General features: G+C 30.8%; 2 protein-coding genes across 2 annotated transcripts in view; one reads left to right on the top strand and one right to left on the bottom strand.

Moving 5' to 3' along the window:
- Nucleotides 1-22808, bottom strand: part of LOC110609961 (probable terpene synthase 6) — a 55197-nt gene that overhangs the window by 5707 nt on the left and 26682 nt on the right. The window lies entirely within an intron of this gene.
- On the top strand, nt 7805-9793 carry LOC110608858. Its single transcript, XM_021748144.2, has 3 exons — nt 7805-8741; nt 8817-8963; nt 9066-9793. Exons 1-3 carry the CDS (start codon nt 7805-7807, stop codon nt 9791-9793), a joined length of 1812 nt encoding a protein of 603 aa, XP_021603836.2.

Raw genomic sequence — 22808 nt, 5'->3', positions numbered from 1 at the left:
CAAGCCCATGGTCCAATCCCAAATCATCGGTGAAACAACCACCGATCTTCAATAGTCTCACCACCTCCAAATGTACCAGCATAGCATCGACAATACTGCCCCTGCTGCCATCAATTGAAGAAGAAAAGAAAGAAATCATAAAACACCTAGAAAAGCAACCTGCAATCCAACATATGCATGCAATCCAAAAGAAGAACATGCACTCCAACACAAGGACTAGCAGAAAAGGAAAATTCAGAAAACATAGAGAAAAGTCAGTACCCCCAAATCAAACCTCAAATTGAGACAAGGCTGTACACTCCATCACCACACAAAGGAGAGTAACGCGAAAGAGAGTAACGCGAAAGAGCTCACAACTATAACAGCCTTTGAGAGATGAAATCGCTGGATGAAGTGGCGCTGTCCTAAATTATCAGTGTCGACAAAGCGCTTGGCGCCTGTTAAGGAAGCGCCAAGATTGATGTATTTATAAAAGATGTCAGACTTGACATATTTATAAAAGATGCTAGACTTGCTTCTCTGTTATAAAGCAAAAAGTCTTTTTATAGTAAAAATTCTCTCTTCCATCTGATATGAAGAGAGAGGCCTGAAGGGGAAGATATGGCTAGCACATCGTTCGACTTCTTCTCTCTTGTGTAGACACATACTCTATGACAATCACTGGATGATCTCTCAAGCCGACTTAACTTATTTTCTTCGTATTTTTCTAAGTTATTTTCTTCAATCCCTTATTCAAGAGATTTTAGCTTTACAACTCAGGATTCAGTTGTTGGGGAGAGTTCAAGATTTCGATTTCAACCTCTTTATTTAAATCTATCTATGCCAAATGATACTGTTGGAGATTCTGAGGTGCTCAACAGGAGTCATCGTTTAATGGGCGTCGATACAATACAAGGCGTCCTCAAGAGAGGAGACTATGACATTGCGGTATACGGTCATCATTAAACGTCGTCCAAAATATTATTATTATGAATTTTATATAATTAAATTTAATTATTATTAATGTCATTCTTATTTATTAAATTAAATTTATTCATATCATTTTTTTCTCTATTATTTTTTATTATAAATTATTAACTTAAATTATAAAATATTTAATAAATTTAAATTTTAATACATATAAATGACTAATAATATAAATTTATAATTAAATATATATTAAAATTTATGGAATTTTAGTAAATTTTAAGTTTAATAACAATTAAATATATTAAATAATAATGAATTCTTTTAATATTTTAATTTTATTTTAAAAAAAATTATAAAATCAATTTTAAGTGATTGCATAAAACATCGTAAGAGTATGGCGCTTGTTAATATTAAAAATAAAATTTTTATTTAGGGTGGCGAGGTGGCGAGGCAAGGGGTAAGAGAGTCAAGCCCTAGGCGTTTGGTGCTATTTTGAGAAGCGCCGGTCAAAGAAACGTGTCAGGCGCTTCTTTAAAAATTATAGATTTGGAATTAAAACGTTAGGTGGCAACAAAAAAGGTCGTCTGGTGTCCGTTAAACAACGCCAAACATTTTTTTTCTATAAATTATGACCTGATGCCATAATTTAAATTTTTTTATTTTTAAATTATTAATATATTATAATAAAATATTTATATTATATTAATTTAAAAATATTATTTATATTATATTTTTATAATAATAAATATTTTTTATAATTTTAATATAATAATATTTTATAAATTTTATTATTAATTTTTAAATAAAAAATTATTGAGTTTATATAATTTTATGGTCATAAAATTAATATTATGGTGCAATTAATATTATGGTGCAATTGAATGTATAAAAATAATTTAATTATAATTAGATGTATAAAAATAATTTAATTATATAATATATATTTATATAGTGATAAATTTTTTTATTATTTTAATAAATTAATATAATAATACCATAATTAAATAGTACCAGTAATTTTATATATGTTTAATCACATAATAATATTATTTAATAATTCTCTAAAATATTAAGATAAATTAAAAATAATTATTATATTTTATAAAAATATTTTTAATATATAAGAGTTTAATAGCAAAGATACTGCATACAAAAATATTTATAATTATAATATTATTCTACTATTAAATATATATATATCACCTCGTTAAATTAATTATTTAATTAATTTATTTTTTTAAAATAAATTATAAACAATTCAGTAATCACATAAAATATTTAAAATTATTATATTATCTAGATATTATATTATAAAACATAAAAAATATTTATAATTTATCAAAGAGAAATAAATAGATTAATTTAATTACAGAATAAATAAATTAAATTTATTATTTTTAATAAATTATAAATAATCAAGTCATCATAGATAATATTTAATCACAGCATAATTTTATTCTATAATTTTAAATATTAATATATTTTATATATTAATATTTAATATATTTATTATTAATATTTAAATTAAAAATTTTACGAACTTATATAATTTCAATATTATAAAATTAATATTATTCTATCATGATGTATGTAGAATGACATAAATTATTAATATATTTTATATATTAATATTTAATATATTTTATTATTAATATTTAAATTAAAAATTTTATGAACCTATATAATTTCAATATTATAAAATTAATATTATTCTGTAATTATGTATGTACAATGACATAAAATTAATATTATTATGTGAGCATGTATAACCACAAAATAATAATAGTTGAATAAAATTAATAAAATATATTATAAAAAAATTTATTATTAAAAAATATAATATAAATAAAATTATTAAATTAATATAACATAAAAAAATAATATATTAATTAATTTATATTATTATAATATTTTAATAATTAAAAAAACTATTTTTAAAAATAAAAATAAATAAATAATTATCTGACGCCAATTAAAGTGGTGGTAGAGAATGTTTTATTTTTTTTATTTTTTAATTATTAATATATTATAATAATATATTTATATTATATTCATCTAATAATATTATTTATATTATATTTTTATAATAATAAATATTTTTTTATAATTTAAATATATTAATGTTTAATAGATTTTATTATTAATATTTAAATAAAAAATTATTAATATTATATAATTTGAGAATTATAAAATTAATATTACGTTGCAATTAGATATATAAAAATAATTTAATTATACTGTATACATTTGTCTAATAATAAAATTTTTTATTATTTTAATAAATTAATATAGTAATTCTGTAATTAAATAGTAACAATAATTTTATACACATTTAATATTATTACATAATTCTGTAAATATTAAGACCCGTTATAAATAATTATTATATTTTATAAAAATATTTTTATTATATAAAAATAATATAAAAATTAATAGTAAAAGAATACATACAAACATATTTAAAATTATAATATCATTCAGCTATTAAATATATATAAGATTATTTAACTGAATTAATTATTTAATTTATTTATTTTTTAATAAATTATAAACAATCCAAATCAAATATGTAAAATTATTATATTATTTTGTTATTAGATATTATATGAGAATATTGAATTTTTTATAATTTATCAAAGAAAAATAAATAAATTAATTAATTTAATTATAAAATAAATTAATTAAATCTATTATTTTTAATAAATTATAAACAATTTCATAAAAGTAAATTTAATTTTTATAATTTTAAATATTTATATTAATTAATTAATTAATTTATTAATTATTTAAATCACAGTATAATTTTATTTTATAATTCTAAAGAATAATTAAATAAAAATAAATTTAATTTTTATAATTTTAAATATTTATATTAATTATTTAATTCAGTATTCTTATACATATATTTAATAACAGTAAAAAAATTAATAATTAAATTATTTAATTATAATATTATTATAATAATATGTTAAAATTAATAAAATATATTAAATTAATATAATATAAATATTTTATTATAATATATTAATAATTAAAAAATAAAAAAATTAAATCAGATAAGTAGTAATTTCTTTTAAAAAATATATAAAAAAAATAAATAATACCTGGTGCCAGTCTTGACACCTCTTTAATAAGCGTCCAAATACCTTTTGTTAACATTCCAACTTAATTTATAAATACTTTTATTCTAACTCCAAAACTATAAATTAAAAATCTTCCCCTAAATTAGCAAAAATCCCGGTGCACTCCAGAGTTTTGAAAATACTTTCTCTTGGAAAATTCGAGCTACTGTGTCATCTATTTCGTAGATTACTTCATGTTTTAATCGAATCTCTCGACAATATCCCACAGAACCTTAATTTTTGGGCAGATATAATTATGTGGCAAAGCTTTGTTTTAAGGATAAACTATGGAGGGGATTTTGTATAGTTTGGGTTCATTACGATGTTTTTTTTTTTAATAGCCACTGTCTGAAATTAAATTTCATAGTTAATTGAAAATAATTATACAAACTTGTAAGAGACTCATAATTTAGTTTAGAGTTTAATTTCTCCATTTCTAAATAGCATGCTTAAATTAACATTCAGCCCTCATTTATGATATTGCAAATTTTAAATATTGAACAAAGTGTAATTCAATATTCGCTTAAAAGCATGATGTATTGCATCTCATTTATTCTTTTGGCTTGAAAACCTCCATTAGTAATCACACCCACCATAAGACTACAAACAAAAGGAGATTATGTATCTAGTATATTATATGATTACTCTCTCAGAAACTCTATTACATATAAAAAATAGATATTTTGAGAGCGCATTATTTATTTATAAATATTATTTTATCAATAACAAATATTATCTATTTACGGATATATGGTACGAGCTTTTTATAGATGAAAGGAATAAGATTGTCACTTGCAAAGCTACAAGCTCCTAAAATTAAAGAGACATGATCCTTAAAGTTAAGGCTCTAGCATGAAAAATTGCAGCGCAAAATAGTCTAAACAAATCTATATTATTTATTTAGTGCATAACCTCATAGCTAAGGTTCCAATATAAAAAATTACTAACGCCAAAATAGCGAAAGTTTTAATGGTTAAATATAATTGGTGAAAGTTTAAAAGTACAAACTTAATTGATTAATTTTAAAACAGGATAAAACTATAAAAATTATAAAATATATGAATGTTTTTGGTAATCATCCCTATTAAAAATATTCTATATTTGAACTAATAGTAATTAATTCCATATAATTTTTAACAAGCTAATTTATTAAGAAGAAATTAAGGGAATTTATCTTATCAATATATTAATTTAATATTTTTATTTTATAGTTATAGAATAAGTGTAGATTTTTTCTAATTCGGATCTATAAGACTCGTAATATAAATGTATAGAGTTTTATATAGGATTTATTATAATTTAACTGCATACAAAGGTTCAGTTAAGGTTTTTTTATTATAGACATGGGTTCGATAAGGTTTTTTTCTTATAGAATAACTGCATATAGACATGAGTACCACAGTTAAATTTATGCATGCATTGAGACATCAGACAATCGTATAGATAGATTCTTTAAAGAAGCAAAATAAAGTTGGAATTTAAGATTTTATTATCTTGAGAGTGCCTACACCATATTGTTTAGGCAACCTTCATTGTCGGACGTCTCTTGGGTATGAGATTCAAAGGTACAAGTTTTCTCACAACCATCCCCACCAGTTCTCTCATATCTAAGGTCTCAGGAGTTGTATGCTTGTCAAGTTCCCAATCAAAACAGTGAATTAAAGATGCCAAACCAAGAAGAACTACTCGTTGACCTAATAACATACCCACACAAATCCTCCTCCCCGATCCAAACGGAAGTAGTTCAAAATTCTGCCCTTTATAGTCAATATTTGAACCTAAAAACCTCTCAGGCTTGAAGGCCAAGGGATCTTCCCAAGAATCTGGGTCCCTTCCCATTGCCCATGCACTCACTAAAACTTGAGTATCTTTTGGTATGTGGTACCCCATGAAATTTGTATCTTTTATAGTATTTCTAGGAATAAGTAAAGGAAGAGGAGGATGTAATCGAAATGCTTCCTTCACAACAGCTTGTAAATATGGTAGTTTCTCTATGTCTGTCTCTTCAACATTTTTGGAGCAATTTTTCAAATTATGCACAAAAGGAAAAATAATTTTAAAATTATGCAGGATCCGAAAATATTTTCGGATCCTGTGTGTCAACGGAACACGCTTGTTCGACACCCATGGTGTCGAACAAATGTCTGTGGCCTTATAAATGTTTAATAAAAATAAAATATATAAAACAAACATATATTTAAAAAATTTATAAAAATTAATAATATATTATAATAAATTAAAATTTATTTATTGATATTAATTAAAATATATTAATATTAAATTTATTTTTTATATTTAAAATTATATATTTTTTAACCATCAACCAATTAATAACTCATTTCTAATTCTATTATAAAATCAATTTTTAATAATATTTAATAATAATATTATTATAATATTTAAATTTAAATTATCTAATTTATTATCTAATAAATTTATATATTTTAAAATTAAAATATTTTCTAAATTTAAATAGTTTACGAAAAACTCATTTATTACTAAAATATTATTTATATATATTTTTATTTATAAAAAATTAAAATTTATTTTACTGTTAAAAATAAAATTTAATATTTTTAAAATAAATATAAATTAAGAGATAATAAAATTTAATAGTTATTTAAAAATATAATATTTTAATTTTTAAAAATATTTAATACGTTCTATTTTTTTATTTTAAAATTATTTTAATAAAGTGGCTCCATTTTTTTATTTTAAAATTATTTTAATAAAGCATGAAGAAAGCTCCTCGGCACTATAAGTGCCGAAGAGCTGATTAATGCATACAGGGCCGTACCTGCATCACGGCCCTGCATGCACGCAGGGGCATGCATGCATGTTGGTGCATGCACGACGCTTTGCAGTCCGTTACCCTATTTCGGCAGTGTTAGTGTCGAACTAGAACCCGCCCCGCCTATAAATTATCTCACCAATCACCAGTCACTCCGACCAATCACTTTATACATCACTCCCATTTCCGGTCTCTCTATAAATTACCCCATCCATTACTTTATAAATTACTTAACATCTGCATTATATCTCAATAAATTACGTTCTATAAACTATTTCTTCCCCTCTACAAATTTCACAAAAATATTATTTGTACTCTTATCGATTCGACTACAAAAGAAGAAACACAGGTAAGTTTTAAATATTTTATATTCTAAATTTTTATTTTTTTATGTATATAGTAAATGGTAGTAAAATTATTTATTATTCTATTTTTTTTTATCAGAGAAATGGCAGTTCCTGCATATGCTAATATTTATTGGGATGGTAATATTATAAATAGTTGTAATGGTTACGATTATGATGGAGGTTTTTCAAAGATTATTCCATTGGGTAAACGGATAAGTTTTAATCAATTGGTCGGTAAAATTGCTCGTGCAATTGGATTATCCGAGAATAATGAATTTATAGAGACGATTAGTTTTAGAAAACCTACAATTGTGGATGGATCCTTACAATTTGAATGTATGGAGATATGGGGTGAAGATGATGTATCTAGTATGTTTAATTACTTGTATCAAATTGGTGGTATACCTGGTATAGAAATATATGTTAAGATACTTCGTTGTGTTGATACTACAAATGAGGATGCTGATATTGGTCCATCTGGAACTGCACTTAAATCAAATGATGAACCATGTGAAGAGCAAAATGTAGTTGATGATTATGGTTTATCTGATAGTCTTGCAGGGCCGTCAATTAATTTATCTGATACAGTAGAGAATGAGGAGGAGGACGAGGATGAGGACGACGATGATTCATGAATGTTTACTGAGGATGATGATGATGATAATGGTCAGGAGGATATTGGGAGTGAGTCTCGATATTACAACACACAATTTTCTAATCCTATTGTGCCTGTTGTTCATCCTCCTCCGTATGCAGAAATAGACTTCGATTTGCTGAGGGTGAATCCTTATGATAAGTCAGAAGGTCGTTACTTTTGGGATCCTTCTAAAGAGTTTTCAGTTGGGATGATATTTTCTTCGAGAGATGCAGTGGTTGCGGCTGCAAAAGAATATCATCTAAGACATCACCATCAATTTTGTTATCATGAAATGAGGGAGAAGACGTATTCTATAAAGTGTAAAGACAAAGACAGTGGATATGCATGGAGGCTTCGAGCATCCAAGAAAGAATGGGAGAATATATGGAAAATTATGAGATACAATGGACCGCACACATGTACAAATCCTCAGTTGACAAAAAACCATTGCCAATTGGATGAGAATTTCATTTCTTCATTCATATTTGCATTAATTGAACAACAGCCTGATATAAAAATTGTTGCCCTACAAGCTGAAGTGCGGGATAAATTTGAGTACGAGTCGTCTTATCAGAAAATATGGAAAGCTAAGCAGAAGGCAATTGCACGGCTTTATGGGGGTTGGGATGAATCATACAGTCATTTGCGTAGATTCATGACTGCTCTTCATCATTTTAACCCAGAAACAGTATACATGATCGAAGATAATCCACATTGGATAAATGAGCGATTAAATCCGATGTGTTGTATATTTGACCATATGTTTTGGGCTTTTAAGCAATCGATTAAGGGATTTAAACATTGCCGACCTGTTATCTCAATCGATGGAACATTCTTGTACGGAAAATACACCGGGTGTATACTGTGTGCAACCGCACTTGATGGAAATAATCAACTATTTCCATTAGCTTTTGCCATTGTTGATAAGGAGGACGGTGACAATTGATCATGGTTTATGGATTGCTTAAGGATCTTCGTGACCAATCGAGAAGATTTATGTGTAATTTCAGATCGCCATGCTGGAATTCTTAAGGCGATGCAGAAAGATTGGTGGCAACCTCCATCTGGTCATTATCGTTACTGCATCAGACATGTTCTGAATAATTATAATAAGACATTAAAAAATGCAACAATAAAGGAAGCGTTGCGCAAGGCAGGTATGTGTCATGTTTTAATACGAAGTTTACTTAATATTTTAAATTTAATGTCACTTTTGACTCGTGGTAATTTAACTTTTATAAACTTGTCATTTATATAAGCAAATGAAAATCAGAAAAGAAATTTTTATGATGCAATGAACAATATTCGGAAGGTGCACCCAGAATCATACGATTGGGCAATTAAGATAAATTTAGAGAAATGGACGAGATCGCACGATGGTGGACAGAGGTATGGCGTGATGACAACGAACATGGCAGAATCACTAAATGGCATGATGAAAGGATTTCGGGCGTTGCTAATAACGGCAATGGTTGAAAAAATATTTTTCCAGTGTGTCCATTATTTTGATACGCGGAGGACAAGATTTTTGGATCAACAAAGTAGAGGCTATGTTTTCAATCAGTATTGTAGTGACACACTGCGTGCTAATGCAATTAAAGCAAATGGACATAGAGTCCGGCGGTTCAATAGTCAGACAATGGTTTACGAAATCAGTATTGCAAACGGGAGGCAAAAGCAAGTGGTCAAACTCATGGATCAAACATGCACTTGTGGCAAATTTCAGGAGATAAGAATACCATGTTCTCATGCTATTGCTGTATGCATGTCACATTCAATTGACTACGGACAATTTGTATCTGACTATTATAAATTGGATCGTACAATCCAATGTTACGACTACACGTTCTATCCTCTTGGACATCCTGACTATTGGCCTGCAGCAGTGGACTTTCTCTTGTGCCTGACATTTCTAGAACAAGGAAGAAGGGACGACCGAGGTCCTCTAGAATACGTAATGAGATGGACTGGAGGTCAAACAAAATAAAAGAAATGTCCAGAGTCCATTGTTCAATTTGTGGCAGGGTGGGGCACAATAAAAAAACTTGTATGGGTGGGGAATCAAGTAGATAAATATTGTAAAAAAATCAGTTAATTATTATGTTATCAAAAATTTTTAATTATATGAAATGTTTATGAAATGTTTTAATGTTAATGTTGAGAAAAGTAAACCAAGCTTGATGTATATAATGTTGACCCAACTAGAGCATTTGATGAGAGCTCTAGTATGAGATTTGTATGATTAATGTTATGGTGCATGCACAGGTCAAGCTTGGTGAATGGAAAGTTTAAAATTTTTATGTAAATGTATGATCATGTATGGGATTTATCAGGTATGATAGGTTATATGTTAGGCTTGCTACGGGTCCCGGCGACCTTAAGTTGATCTGGATCCTAGCGCCGGTAACGGTCCGATTTCGGGTTGTTACACTAGGAGGGAGGGGTCTTTGGTCCCTTCGGTCCCAGGGCTGCCTGTAGGGCTCAGGTCTCTTGCCCTGCTTCTTCTCGTGTCTTTCCGACCTTCTCTCTTCTGGGGCTTTCCCCTTATCTGCCGCTCCTCTGGCGAACCTGCTTGTCACCAAGGCGTCATCCTGCTTTATGTACTTCTCCGCCCTCTTCATCAGCTATGCCAGTCAGGTGAGAGGCTTCCTGCTCAATGAGCCAAAGAACTCGGGCGAGGTCGTCCCTTTCTGCATAGCCTCCACTGCTCTACCCTCATCCAGTTCGGGAATCTGCAAAGCCTCCGTATTGAAACGGGCGACATATTCCCTGAGCGATTGATCTCTTCTCTGCCTAACCGTCTCCAGGTAGCTCGTCTTCTTGTCTGCAGGCACTCCAGCAATGAACCGGCTGATGAAAAGATTGGCCAGATCTCCAAAACTTCTGATGCTCTCAGCTTCCAGGCTATTAAACCAAGCCCGTGCCGGCCCTGTCAGCGTCGTAGGGAATACCTTGCACATCAAGGCATCCGATAAGGTCTGCAGCTCCATGAAAGTCTTATAGTTTAAGACGTGCTCCCTGGGGTGTCCAGCTCCGTCGTATGCGGCCATAGGAGGCATCATGAACTTCTTGGGGATGGTCTCCTACTGCACCCACTTCGAGAAGGGTGAAGAGGTGGGCAAGAGAGCCTGATCTTGATTTTTGGTCCCCAACTCGATCAAGAGCTGCTCTCTCAACTTCTGCAGTTTTTGGTCTACGCTTTCTCCCTCCTGCCTAGGCCTTTTCTCCCTACGACATTCCTCCTCCCAGGCTTCACTTCCTGTTCTTCTGGTTGTTCCGGCAGAATAACTGTCGGCCTCGTCATTTTCTATTAGCTCCTTTACCCTCCTTCCGTGAACCCTGGCCTCTGGTTCTTCTTCTCCCCCGAATCTTCGCCCCCCCTTCTCCGGTTTCTCGGCTGATAGTTTGGGGATGGTTGAAAGTAGGCTGAGCTTCATTGGTCCGGGGTTCTTCTACCACCGGTAACACATTCTCAGGGGTACTGAGGCCCCTCTGTTGCATCATCCGCCCCAGCCAGTGGGCGGTATTTTATAGTTGAAGAGCCATGGCTTGAAGGTCCTAGTTGGACAGGGTAGTTCTGGGCATATTCCCTGCCAGGCTTGGCGAGGGGTTGAAAGGAATCGATGTTTGGTTGTTTGGGGTTGTAGGACTGGAAAAAGAGAACTGTTGTCCCTCTTGGACAGAGCTCAGGTCATTGGGAGTGTTTGCAAGGTTGTTTTCATTGTGGTTAGCCATCGTGGATCTCAGTGGGTTTTATAAGAGTGAAACTCCGGTGATAAAAAGATCTCCTTCGTTTCCCACAGACGGCGCCAATTGATGATCTGAGATCCAGAAAAAATAGGGTTTACAAGGGTTCTGTAAACTTGAGAAAAACTTAGGCCTAGAGGAGGGTACTCCTCCTTTTATCTGTTAGTGACGTATAACAAACTGTCTATCATTGGGCCACTTATCCCTGCCATGTTGATACGGGCGTACGATAATATCAGATCTCTGCCCCATGCGTAACGGCTTCTAATTCTCCCCGGACACGCATGCGGATGGACCCACAAAACGGACAGGTCGATCTCCTTACTAGTTCCGAGCTGAGCCGGAAGATAAGATTAAAATTGAGTCCAAAGAGGATCTGCTTGACGGGCCGTAAAGGCTTGGCCGGTCTGATTGAGAAATTTAGATAGAGCCCGGTTTCAAGGTTGAGCAGGCTGGACCTGATTCATGTGGGAGACTTGGGGGTCTCCAAATAATGGGCTATTGTCATGGGTCTGGCTCCAGACCGGGGTGAAAAAATCCAGCGGCCATCAATATTTATTTAATTTTTTATAAAATAAATCATAATAAAGAATTAAAAACGTAAAAACTATTATCGTTGATATCTAATATTTAATTAATTTAATGAAGTTATTTTTTTAGCATTCTAAAGTAAATCTGTTTCCATTTAGAATATGATATTCATGTTATTATATTTTAAAATTTAGATAACTGTATTCATATAGTAATTATAAAATTATTGTCTTATTATTAAGAAAATATTTTGACAACAGTTTAAAACTACTACAAATAAAAATCATTTTTTGTGTATATAATAATATATTTTAATAATTAAATATATTTTATGTTTATTAAAATTATAATTTTAATCGCATTTTATATTTGCGGTGAAAAAATAATTAAATTATTATCTTATATTTATCTCTAAAATAAATATAACGTCTTAAATAATTATTTTTCACTTAAAATTTCGATTAAACTATATAAAATAATAATTTACGCCTTGGCTGTGTTTATGTAGTAATGTCACATTAGGAAAAAAGAAAGATTTATAATACATAATCTGAACAGTAATGAATTAGATGAAAAATTAAAAATGGAAAACCAAATGATTTTGAAGGTTAAATTTAATGATAAATTATTTAATCCTTTTTTGAATATTGTTTTTCAAATAACATAAGGTATAAGCACAGGTTGAGAAAAAGAAGAAAAGTATGCTTCTGTGGCCCAAACCCATTAAGCCATCTACCCAGCAGACATTGTAGAAGACTTGATCCATATTAGGTTGGGCCAAGACCTGAAGCAGTCTTGCCAATATGTGTTGTGACTGTGTTGAAGCTAATCTAATTTTGGTCCATGGGAAATATTTTGTAGGAAAATATTTTTTTTAATTTTTTAAAATTCGGTATATTTAAAAATTATTTAATAAAAAAATTTTATTGATTAAAAATAAAATACAATAATTTTAAAGGAACATTTAAGAATATTATTAATATTATTATATATAAATATAAGTATTTTAATAATTCTTTAATGTTATTGGGATAAACCCACATAAACATGAGGGGTGGCCATGGCTTTCTAAATTTTTAATTTTGTATTTTATTAAAAAAAATTTAATATGAAGATTGATCTCTTCCATTAAAAAATAAAATTTAATGAGTTTCAACAACAACTCTTTTAAATTTAATTCAATTCTCAAATTTAAAAATCTGAATACTTAATTTTTATTGAATATAAAATTGATTACCTTTAAAATTTAGTTGAATTAATTATTTTTATTAATTAATATATAAATTGCCAATTGAAATTTTACTTTCTATACGTTCAATTCTGCGTTCACCCTTGATTATTATATTTGTGACTCTTTAGATTATTTATTATGGAAATTAGACAGCCGGCGCTTATGCTGTCACTCGTTCTTGCTTTTCTAATTTTATTATGAATTTTGCTTATAAAAAAAATTCATTAACTAATTTATGTATAATTTAATTGAATATTAGGTCTATAATTCATTTAAAATGAATTGTGCTTTCTAATAGGAGACAAATTAAAATACATAATTCTATTAAATTTTATATAATTCATATTTGGTATAATTTAATAATTTTAAGCAAAAAATATATCTTTTATTGATAAAAAATAATAATTAATTTAATAGAAACTAATAATATAATTAGTTATTGTTATATTAATAATATAATTAATTATTGTTATATTAATTTTTAACGATCGTTGTAAAATATTTTCATTAAAAATAAGAGTATTAATCATTAAAGTGTAAGTACATTGTTTGAAAATTTCACGTCGATAAGAAAATATATAAGGTATCGTTTAAAGCCACTATAATATAATAAGTAATATGACTTATAAGTCATTGTGAGTACAAATTGAATTTTTTTATTAGAAATATTATGTATTTAATTTTTATTAATATTTAATTATTTTTAATTACTATCGCACTTTTAAATTATTATATAAAAAATAATAATTTTTATTTAAATTTTAAGAATAATTTTCATTCTCGTCATTAAATTTTTTACGACTATATTAATTATTATTAACAAAAAATAAATTTATTATTATTGTTATAGCTTTAACTACTGATTATAGTGCTATCATAATTAGTATTAATGATTAATGTACAATATTTTTATTAAAAAATTTTAATGATAGAATCTCTAATGATGATTTAATGAACGAATAAAATTATCGTTAATAATTTTTAATGATCAATTTTTAATATTTAGTGATTTTAAAATTACTTTCAAAATAAAATTAAGTATCATAATTATCAAAAAAAATTATATCTAATAAATTTATAAATGATAGTATTTAACAGATAGAAAAACAATGTGTAGAGCTCTCTCACTCAAAATAGTGAAACGGTGCACTTCATTTATTATCAAAACGGGGAGTACAGGTTGAATGATCATTCTAGAAGACCAGGTCGGAAGACCGAAAGACCAATCTAGAAGATCATGTGAGACGACCATTTCATAAGACCAGGTCGAACGACCATTCCAAAAAATTTTTTTCATCTTTGTGCCAACTACATAAAATAACAGAAGAATCTCTTTCTCTCTCTTAGCTTACATATTTTCTACTATAATAACAATTGTATATTATGACTTGTACATTTTTAGAATAATACATTCTCAAATAAAAATTAAGCGAGAATTGCCTCAACCTCTATTTTTTATTAGGTTTTTTTATTTCATGGTATCAGAGCATATCTGTGCTATGTTTCAACCTTAATCTTATTATTTTTCTTTCTTTATCACTCAAAATGGCAAAAGAATTACCTAGAGAAATAACTTTATAAATCGTGAATCAAAACAAAATAGAAAAAGAGAATGAAAGTGATTTTCTCAGGCTTTAAAATTCAGATAATCCAGAAATGCAATTGGTTAGTGCTCCCCTTGTTGGGAAAAATTATCTATCATGGAGCAGGTCTATGATGATTGCTCTAAGAGTCAAGAATAAACTTGGTTTTATTGATGGTAAACAAGAAGGCAGTCAAGTGAATTGGACAAACCTAATCCAGCAAGAGGTAGCAAAATATATGCATAATTAAAATCCAGTCATGAATGAGGCAAGCTATATCAACTTCTTAGGATTTGCAGATAAGAATACTAGTGGCTGCCCCACTAGCAGACATGGTAAAAATTCTGTATGGATAATAGACTCATACGCATCACCTTATATGTGTAGTAACCTATCTTTGTTTCATACTATTTCTGCAATATCCTATAAAAACACCATAATTTTGCCTGATGAAACTTCCAAACATGTTCATTATTCTGGAACCATTAGACTTTTACCTAAAATAATTTTACACAATATTTTGTATGTTCTTCATTTTAAACACAACTTACTCTCAGTCAATAGTCTTTTTAAATTCTCTAAGCTAACAACAAGATTTTTTTTTTCTGAAACCTACTTCATACAGGACCCAGTGGCTGAAGAGGTATTGGCTGAGGGAAAATAATAAGGGAGACTCTATCTTCTAGTAAATAAGACTCTTACTAGCTGTGGTATAGTTTGTGACTCTAGCACTAATTATATTCTAGCTACCAAGTTAAATTCCATGCATGAAATGAATGAAGTTTTTCACTTATACTCTTGTCAAAATTCCTATGAACTATGATGTTCAAGACTTAGTCATACATCACATACAAAATTAACCCATATCTCAGCACTTCAGTGAGAAAATAAGAAAAATCAAGTGTGTGAAGTATGTCCACTTACAAAACAACAGAGGTTAAGTTTTCAGAAAAATAAAACAACTAAAACTGTTTTTGAACTAATTTGTATTGATTTATGGGGCCCCTATTTAACTCATTCAATTTCAAATGCCAAATATATTTTAACTATAGTGGATGATTTTTGAAGAGACACTTGGGCATATCTGAAAATTGATGAAAGCAATACACTTGGACATAACTATAGTGGATGGTGTTCAAAGACAATTGATGAAAGCAAATCCTCACTCTCACTCAAAGCAATACACACCAAAGGCATGAAAAGAATTCTGAAAATTTATATTCAAAGCTGCCTCTTACAAGTGTTTCTTATCCTTATATAGTAAGGAGAGAAAATAAAACCCTAAGATACTCTTTTTAGGTCTGGTCGAACTACACACAAGACCCAAACCCAATCACACGCTAAAAGAACACATCAAATACATAAGTATTAAAACATAAGTCCAAAACATGGCCCACCACTCTAAAACTTAAAAGATAAAATATGGCCAGAATACAAGGCCAAACAAAGCTAAAATAAAACGAGTGTTTAAATAATAAAACATAGTAAGCCCATCATAACAAAGCTGAATCTTCACAAAAGTTTTTCTTGATCTTCACTTGAGGATTTCCTTTGTGTAGTTTTAGCCCATAGGTTTGATTAGGCTCCCTAAGCCTATGATTGCAAGTGTTACACTAAATTTGCCCCATATGAGTTGAAACACGCCCCAAATATATATAAATCATATGAATATGATTTTGAACTTTTTTTAGATCCATTTGAATGATATAAGTTTGCTCCACACCATTGTTAGAAATTTATCCTATTGGATCCGTATCACTAAGTTACAAACATTTAAAGGTTGGTTGCTTACGTTTTGCTACAAATACTAAGTCTAAAAAGGATAAGTTTGAACAAAGAGCTTTTAAATGTGTTTTCATTGGAAATGCTTTAGGTTTCAAAGCATACAAATTTTATGATTTACATCATAAGGAAATAATAATTTCAAGAGATGTACTTTTTCATGAAACATGTTTTCTTTTTGTAAGTAGAGATACTTCAACACTTGATACTATAGTGCCACTGCCTATTCTTGACAATTCTGACCAAAATATTGATATTCCCATTTCAGAATCACTCTTAGAGCACATAGATAACCCGAAAATGGAACCTGCTCTCCAAACAGTTTTTGAAGAACTTATTCTAGACACTACAAATACCCAACCAAGAAGAAGTGCTAGGGTCACCTCTAAACCAAGTTGGTTAAATAATTATGTAGTGAATAATTTTTCATTTGCTGAAATCTCTGTCAACACTTCAACAGAAGCTAGTCAAAGCCAAGGTAATACCCAAGACATGTCTAACCTATCTCTTACTTACAACCCTTTGCACACATTATTTATGACAAATGTGCCTACTATCCATACAACTATTTTCTATCATCAAGCTAGGGAGAATAGTAACTGGGTTCATGCTATGCAATAGGAGCTAAAGGCACTAGAGAAAAATCAAATAGGGATACTCACCACACTACCTAAAGGCAAAAAGGCAATCTCATCAAAATGGGTTTACAAGGTGAAGCACAAACAAGATGGGAGCATAGATAAGTACAAAGCCAGATTGGTTGCCAAAGGTTACAACCAACTAGCTGGAATTGATTATCATGAAATTTTTTTTCTAATGGCAAAAATGGAAATTATCAGACTTTTCCTAGCTCTTGCCACAAAGTTTGAGTGGCTTGTCTATTAGTTAGATGTGAATAATGCATATTTACATAAGTACTTAGATGAAAAAGTTTACATGTGCCCATCAGAAGGATATACAAAGGCCAAAGAGGGACAAGATGGATTGGAACTCTTGAAACTATCTTGTTGTGTTTGAGATGGATTGGAACTCTTGAAATTCGAATTTTGGTGTTTTTCGTCTTTTTGCTCTTTTCTGCCTGCGATGGATGATTTGCCTAGTGATTTGGGAAAATCGCCTGTCCCTATCGCTAGCCTGTGTGTTGGTTGTAATTTGATTTGCCCAGTGATTTGGAAAAATCGCTGGCCAAAGGTCTGAGCAGTTTTGCTAGTCTGTGTGATCTGTTGATTTGCCCAGTGATTCTGGCACATCAAAATCTTGAGTTTTAACTTTTTGCTTCCATCTACTTGTGCAACCTCTTTGGTCATTCTTGAGGGTGGTTTTCCCAAATTGCTCTGACTAAATAAACTTTTTATGCATTTTAGGCCATTTTTTACCAAATCTTCATTTTTCATCATTTTCTGCAAAATATTATCAAAAGCACAAAATTAGCTAGAAAATGTGTAATTTAGCATCAATAATAATAGAAAAAAATGCGCCTAATTTATGCTTGATCAAACACCTTCCTATGATGGTTCGAGATGGACAGGGACTCTACAGGCGTCCCCTTCGAAGATGACTCGAGCTGGAGGCGATTGCTCCCTCAGTTGTAGGTGGAGGGAGAGGAAGGAGTATGACGGCCTCCTCCTACCGTGATTGCTTGGGAGGAGGGCTAGATATGTTAGCGGCAGCCTTGCCTTTGCGGGCAGCATGTGCTGTTTTGGCGAACTTGCTTTTCTTTCCGTCCATGTCTACACAAAGTAAAGAGTGAGTAAATAAAATAATGTTAAAGGAAAAAATAGTTAAAAGTAAAAATACCCTACTCAACAGGTGAAGGTAAGTTCATTAGAGGGATCCACTAAACAGATGGCTGAGGCATCTGAGCCTACTCTGCCTGAAAGTGGTTTTGCGGGACAACGTGGCGTCTTCCTCATCCCACATTCCTCACCGCCATGTTAATGTCCATTCTTTGGGTTGAAGCCATCCTTTGGAGAAAGTCCAAAACCTCTTCCTCATCCCTCCGTGGCTAGACCTCATCCTTTTTCAACTCCACATATATGTTCTAGCTTGTGCGGAGATGACCAAAACCCTAGATACCCTATAGTGGAGGATAAAAAACGTGTTCTTTTAGTGCTTCAAGGAGTAGAGAATCTAGTCAAAAAGAGTCTAGCGTTTTTTCCCATTGAAGAACCAGAATTCTTCATTTTTTCGGGTACCCAGCTGGTACAATTGTGAGAAGAGGGCTACGCTCGACTCAATATTGTTATTAAAACAGACAAAGCGAAAAGCCACCAAAATCGTTCAGCTGTTCGGGTGCAGTTGGGCGACTGCAAGCTTGTGGAAGTGAAGGACTTCAATGAAGAATGAGTCCATAGGAAACCAAAGACTTGCCTTTAGTTGCTTTTCATAAACTATGATTGTATCATCTGGAGGGATCTTATCGTCCACACGTACACTCGAGTATGGAGCATAAACTCAAAAAGTCTCCTGAGATGTGATAGTTGTCATGCAATCGGTCTACATCCTTCTCAATTAGCATAGAAAGGATGTCGTTCAAAAGGATGCTTTCACTATCATGGACCGTCTGTAGTGGAAAATTAGGAGCAGGAACTCAGATGGGGCCACCGAAGGAAGAACTAGAGATGGAACATCCACTAGAGGAGGAAGGTGAAGAAGAAGAAGAGGTCCTATTCATTTTTGTGAAAAAAAAAGTAGAAATAGGAATTAACTTAAGGAAATGTGAGAATGAGAAACTGAGTGGTCGAGTCTTTTTTGAAAAACAGAGAGCAGTTGAGAGCAAAAGTGATAATCGGAAGAGAAGAAGGATTTTTATACTATGATTTCAGCGGCAGGTTTAAATGCGTCTTGAGAAGCAAGGCTATCACTATTTATGACCAAAATAGGCGAAGAGACGGGGTACGAAGAACCAATCCAAACATGCCACGTGTCTAAAATCATAAAGACAACTGTAAACTTCGAATCTAAAGTGTCAAAGACCAGTGGGGGACCTTTGATACGACATAATTGTAACGACCCGGAAACCGGTACCCCTCTGTAACGGCCCGAACCATCACCGACACTAGGATTCAGATCGGCATAAGGCCTCCGGGACCCGTAGTAAGCCAACCTAAACTCTGTAAACCTGATAAAACCCATACGTGATCCAACTAGACCACTAGCCTTTTAAAACGTTTTCTGTAAAATGATCAGGCTTAACGTATGATGTGTTTATAACTCCAGTCATTAGGAAAAAAGGGTTAGAGTCCCTTAACCCAGAAAACTGTGAGGGAAGAAAGGGGTTAAATCCCTTGACCCAAAGCGGGAACCAAGGCTAACCTATGAGATGCTGACCCTATGAGAGTGGGTTCTATGTGTTCAGACATAGGACATGGAGGTTGAGCTTGGTAGTGGATCGCTGGTGTAGACCTGGAGGGGTTGTTTCAGATTGGTATATCTGAGTGTTTTGAAGGTTAAGCCTGGTCATTTTACAGAAAACGTTTTAAAAGGCTAGTGGTCTAGTTGGATCACGTATGGGTTTTATCAGGTTTACAGAGTTCAGGTTGGCTTACTACGGGTCCCGGCGGCCTTATGCCGATCTGGATCCTAGTGCCGGTGATGGTTCGGGCCGTTACAGAGGGGTACCGGTTTCCGGATCGTTACAATAATAATCGCTCAAAATAAGTCATGTCACCATAAGGCAGGACCACGTGGCAAAGGTCTAATAAGCTGATATGCGGTCGCAAAAATCTCACCCATAGGACCAGAACACCATAACACTCGGTACTTCATCAAAAATCGCCCATTCCTGAGCAGATCGAGTATTTATGGAAAGTTATCATTAGTGGATATAATCTAATAGGTTCCCATTACGCCTATAAGTGCGGGATTCCTTATCCACTAGTCGGTATCAATTAAATTTTTAAGAGATTCGATAATTAACTCGATCTTATTATAGTATAAAAGTAAATGTGCACATAATTCAATATACATATTCTTACACACTCGTTCTAAATTTAAAACAATTTATTATATTTACTCATTCTAACAATTTACTGATTTGACCGTCAGAATGACTGTCTATAAACGCCAACCACCTCATTCTTTTAACTCTATTTTCAGTCATATACTATATATATTAATGACATAAATTGTAAATTAATTTAGATTAACAAACTTCTAAAAACTTTATGATAAATATCGGTTACAAAAATTATTGTATAAATATATATATATTGATTTAGATTAATGAACTTTTAAAATAACTCCAGTTTTAGTTTAGTTCATTATTTAATATAAAATATTTTTTTTTTTTTTCTTGAGATACATATGACAAATGCTTATTAAAATATGCTACCTACGGATTTAATAAATTTTTCTTCTATATAGAGATCAATATCTTTTTTATTTTGTTTTTGAACTAAATATATTTTATTTTCTAATTATTAAATGAATAACCTTTTATAAGAAAAATAATTTATGCTTATATATATATAAAAGTTAGCATGGTTATTAATATCAATAAGTTAGGCTAAAATTTATAAAATTAATTAAAAAATAGGATAAAATTGATAAAAAAGGAATTTTAAAATTTTATTTATTAGACCTAAAAGAAAATATAGTAGAATATTTAATAAAAGTATCATATTTACAACTTCATGAAAGTGTCTACATATTTTTTTACTATGCAAATTTTATTTTATTAAGAAGTTTAAAAAGACTTAAAATAAAATAACTGAAAAAATTATTAGAGATGGTTCAAAACTAAACCCACTAACTCACAATTGAAAATCGCTCAAAAAATAAAAAAAGTCCAATCCATCTCAGAGCACCGATCAGACGATTTCAGATGAGCACCAACACGTACACCACAAGGGCATCGACACAATTCCAATGCACTGAAATCCAGACAGAAAAGCACCAGCAGACCCCACAAAGGCCAGAGAACTACAATATAGTCCCATGGAAATGCTATCCAGCCTTTGCATGCGAAAAGAAACAATCCAAACACCACAAGGATAGTCGACGAGGAACCACCATACCAACGCTACAAGCTAGTGAACCAAGCTCAATGTTTGCCACGAACAAAAAGATTTATAACCATCGGTTATCAGATTAAGAGTCGACCTATAATCTTCTCGGTCTCGTATAGTCATAGAGCAATTTTAACAAGATACCGAACTCCAATATGGAATAGATCACTAGCCTCATCCAAAAAATACTGAAAATAAAATATCATCGCACAATCCTCAACCAAAAATCACCATCAACACAAATAAAATGAAAAGGAACGAAACAAAATAAAAAAATAAAAAAACGGAAAAATAAGAAAAAGGCCGGGCCATCGAATATGGGTAGAGGAGGCCGACAATCGGAGCCAAACGAGTCACGTGTCGCCCTTTTCTTTGCACTCTCTCTTTCTCTAGGAGCTACCCTTGCCTTCAGAAAGTAGAAATTTACTTAATCGTGGCTACATGTTTTATGATTAGCTTCACTGCACATTCAGCTTGAATAATATACAATTTACTAAAATATAAAATAAAATTATTTTTTATTAAAATAACAATTAAATAATTTATCAATATGATTTTTTTTTATCATCTATGTGCGGTGGTTCGACTAATTATAATAAGGGAGATTTACAATTTAATCACTGAGTATTGACATTATTAACAAGTCAGTCCATATATTTTTAAAAATCTATTAAAACGTCATTATCTTTTCTCTCCGTCAATAAAATAGTCATTCCGTCTATTTTTACCGTTAAAAATATAGTAAAAAACTAAATTACTCCCCATTATTTCCTCTCCTCCTCCTCCTCCTTCTCCTTCCTTTTCTTCTTCATCCTTCTTCTGCTTCTGCTTCTTCTTCTTCTTCTCATTCTTTTTCTGTTTTTTTTTCTTCTTTTTCTTCTTTCTCTTCTCCTTCTTCTCCTTCTTCTTCTTTTTCTCTTTTTTTTTTTTTCTTTTTTTTCTTCTTTCTCTCTTCTTCTCCTCTTCTTCTTCTTTCTTCTTTTTTTTTTCTTTTTTCTTATTTTTTTTTTTCTTCTTTTTCTTCTTTCTCTTCTTCTTCTTCTCCTTCTTCTTCTTCTTCTTCTTCTTCTTTTTAGAGGAGGAGGAGGAGGATGAGGAGGAGGAGGAGGAGGAGGAGAG

The sequence above is a fragment of the Manihot esculenta genome, chromosome 2 (assembly GCF_001659605.2).
Source record: "Manihot esculenta cultivar AM560-2 chromosome 2, M.esculenta_v8, whole genome shotgun sequence".
In the NCBI taxonomy this organism is placed as follows: Eukaryota; Viridiplantae; Streptophyta; class Magnoliopsida; order Malpighiales; family Euphorbiaceae; genus Manihot; species Manihot esculenta.
This window is presented reverse-complemented; position numbering and strand designations above follow the sequence as displayed.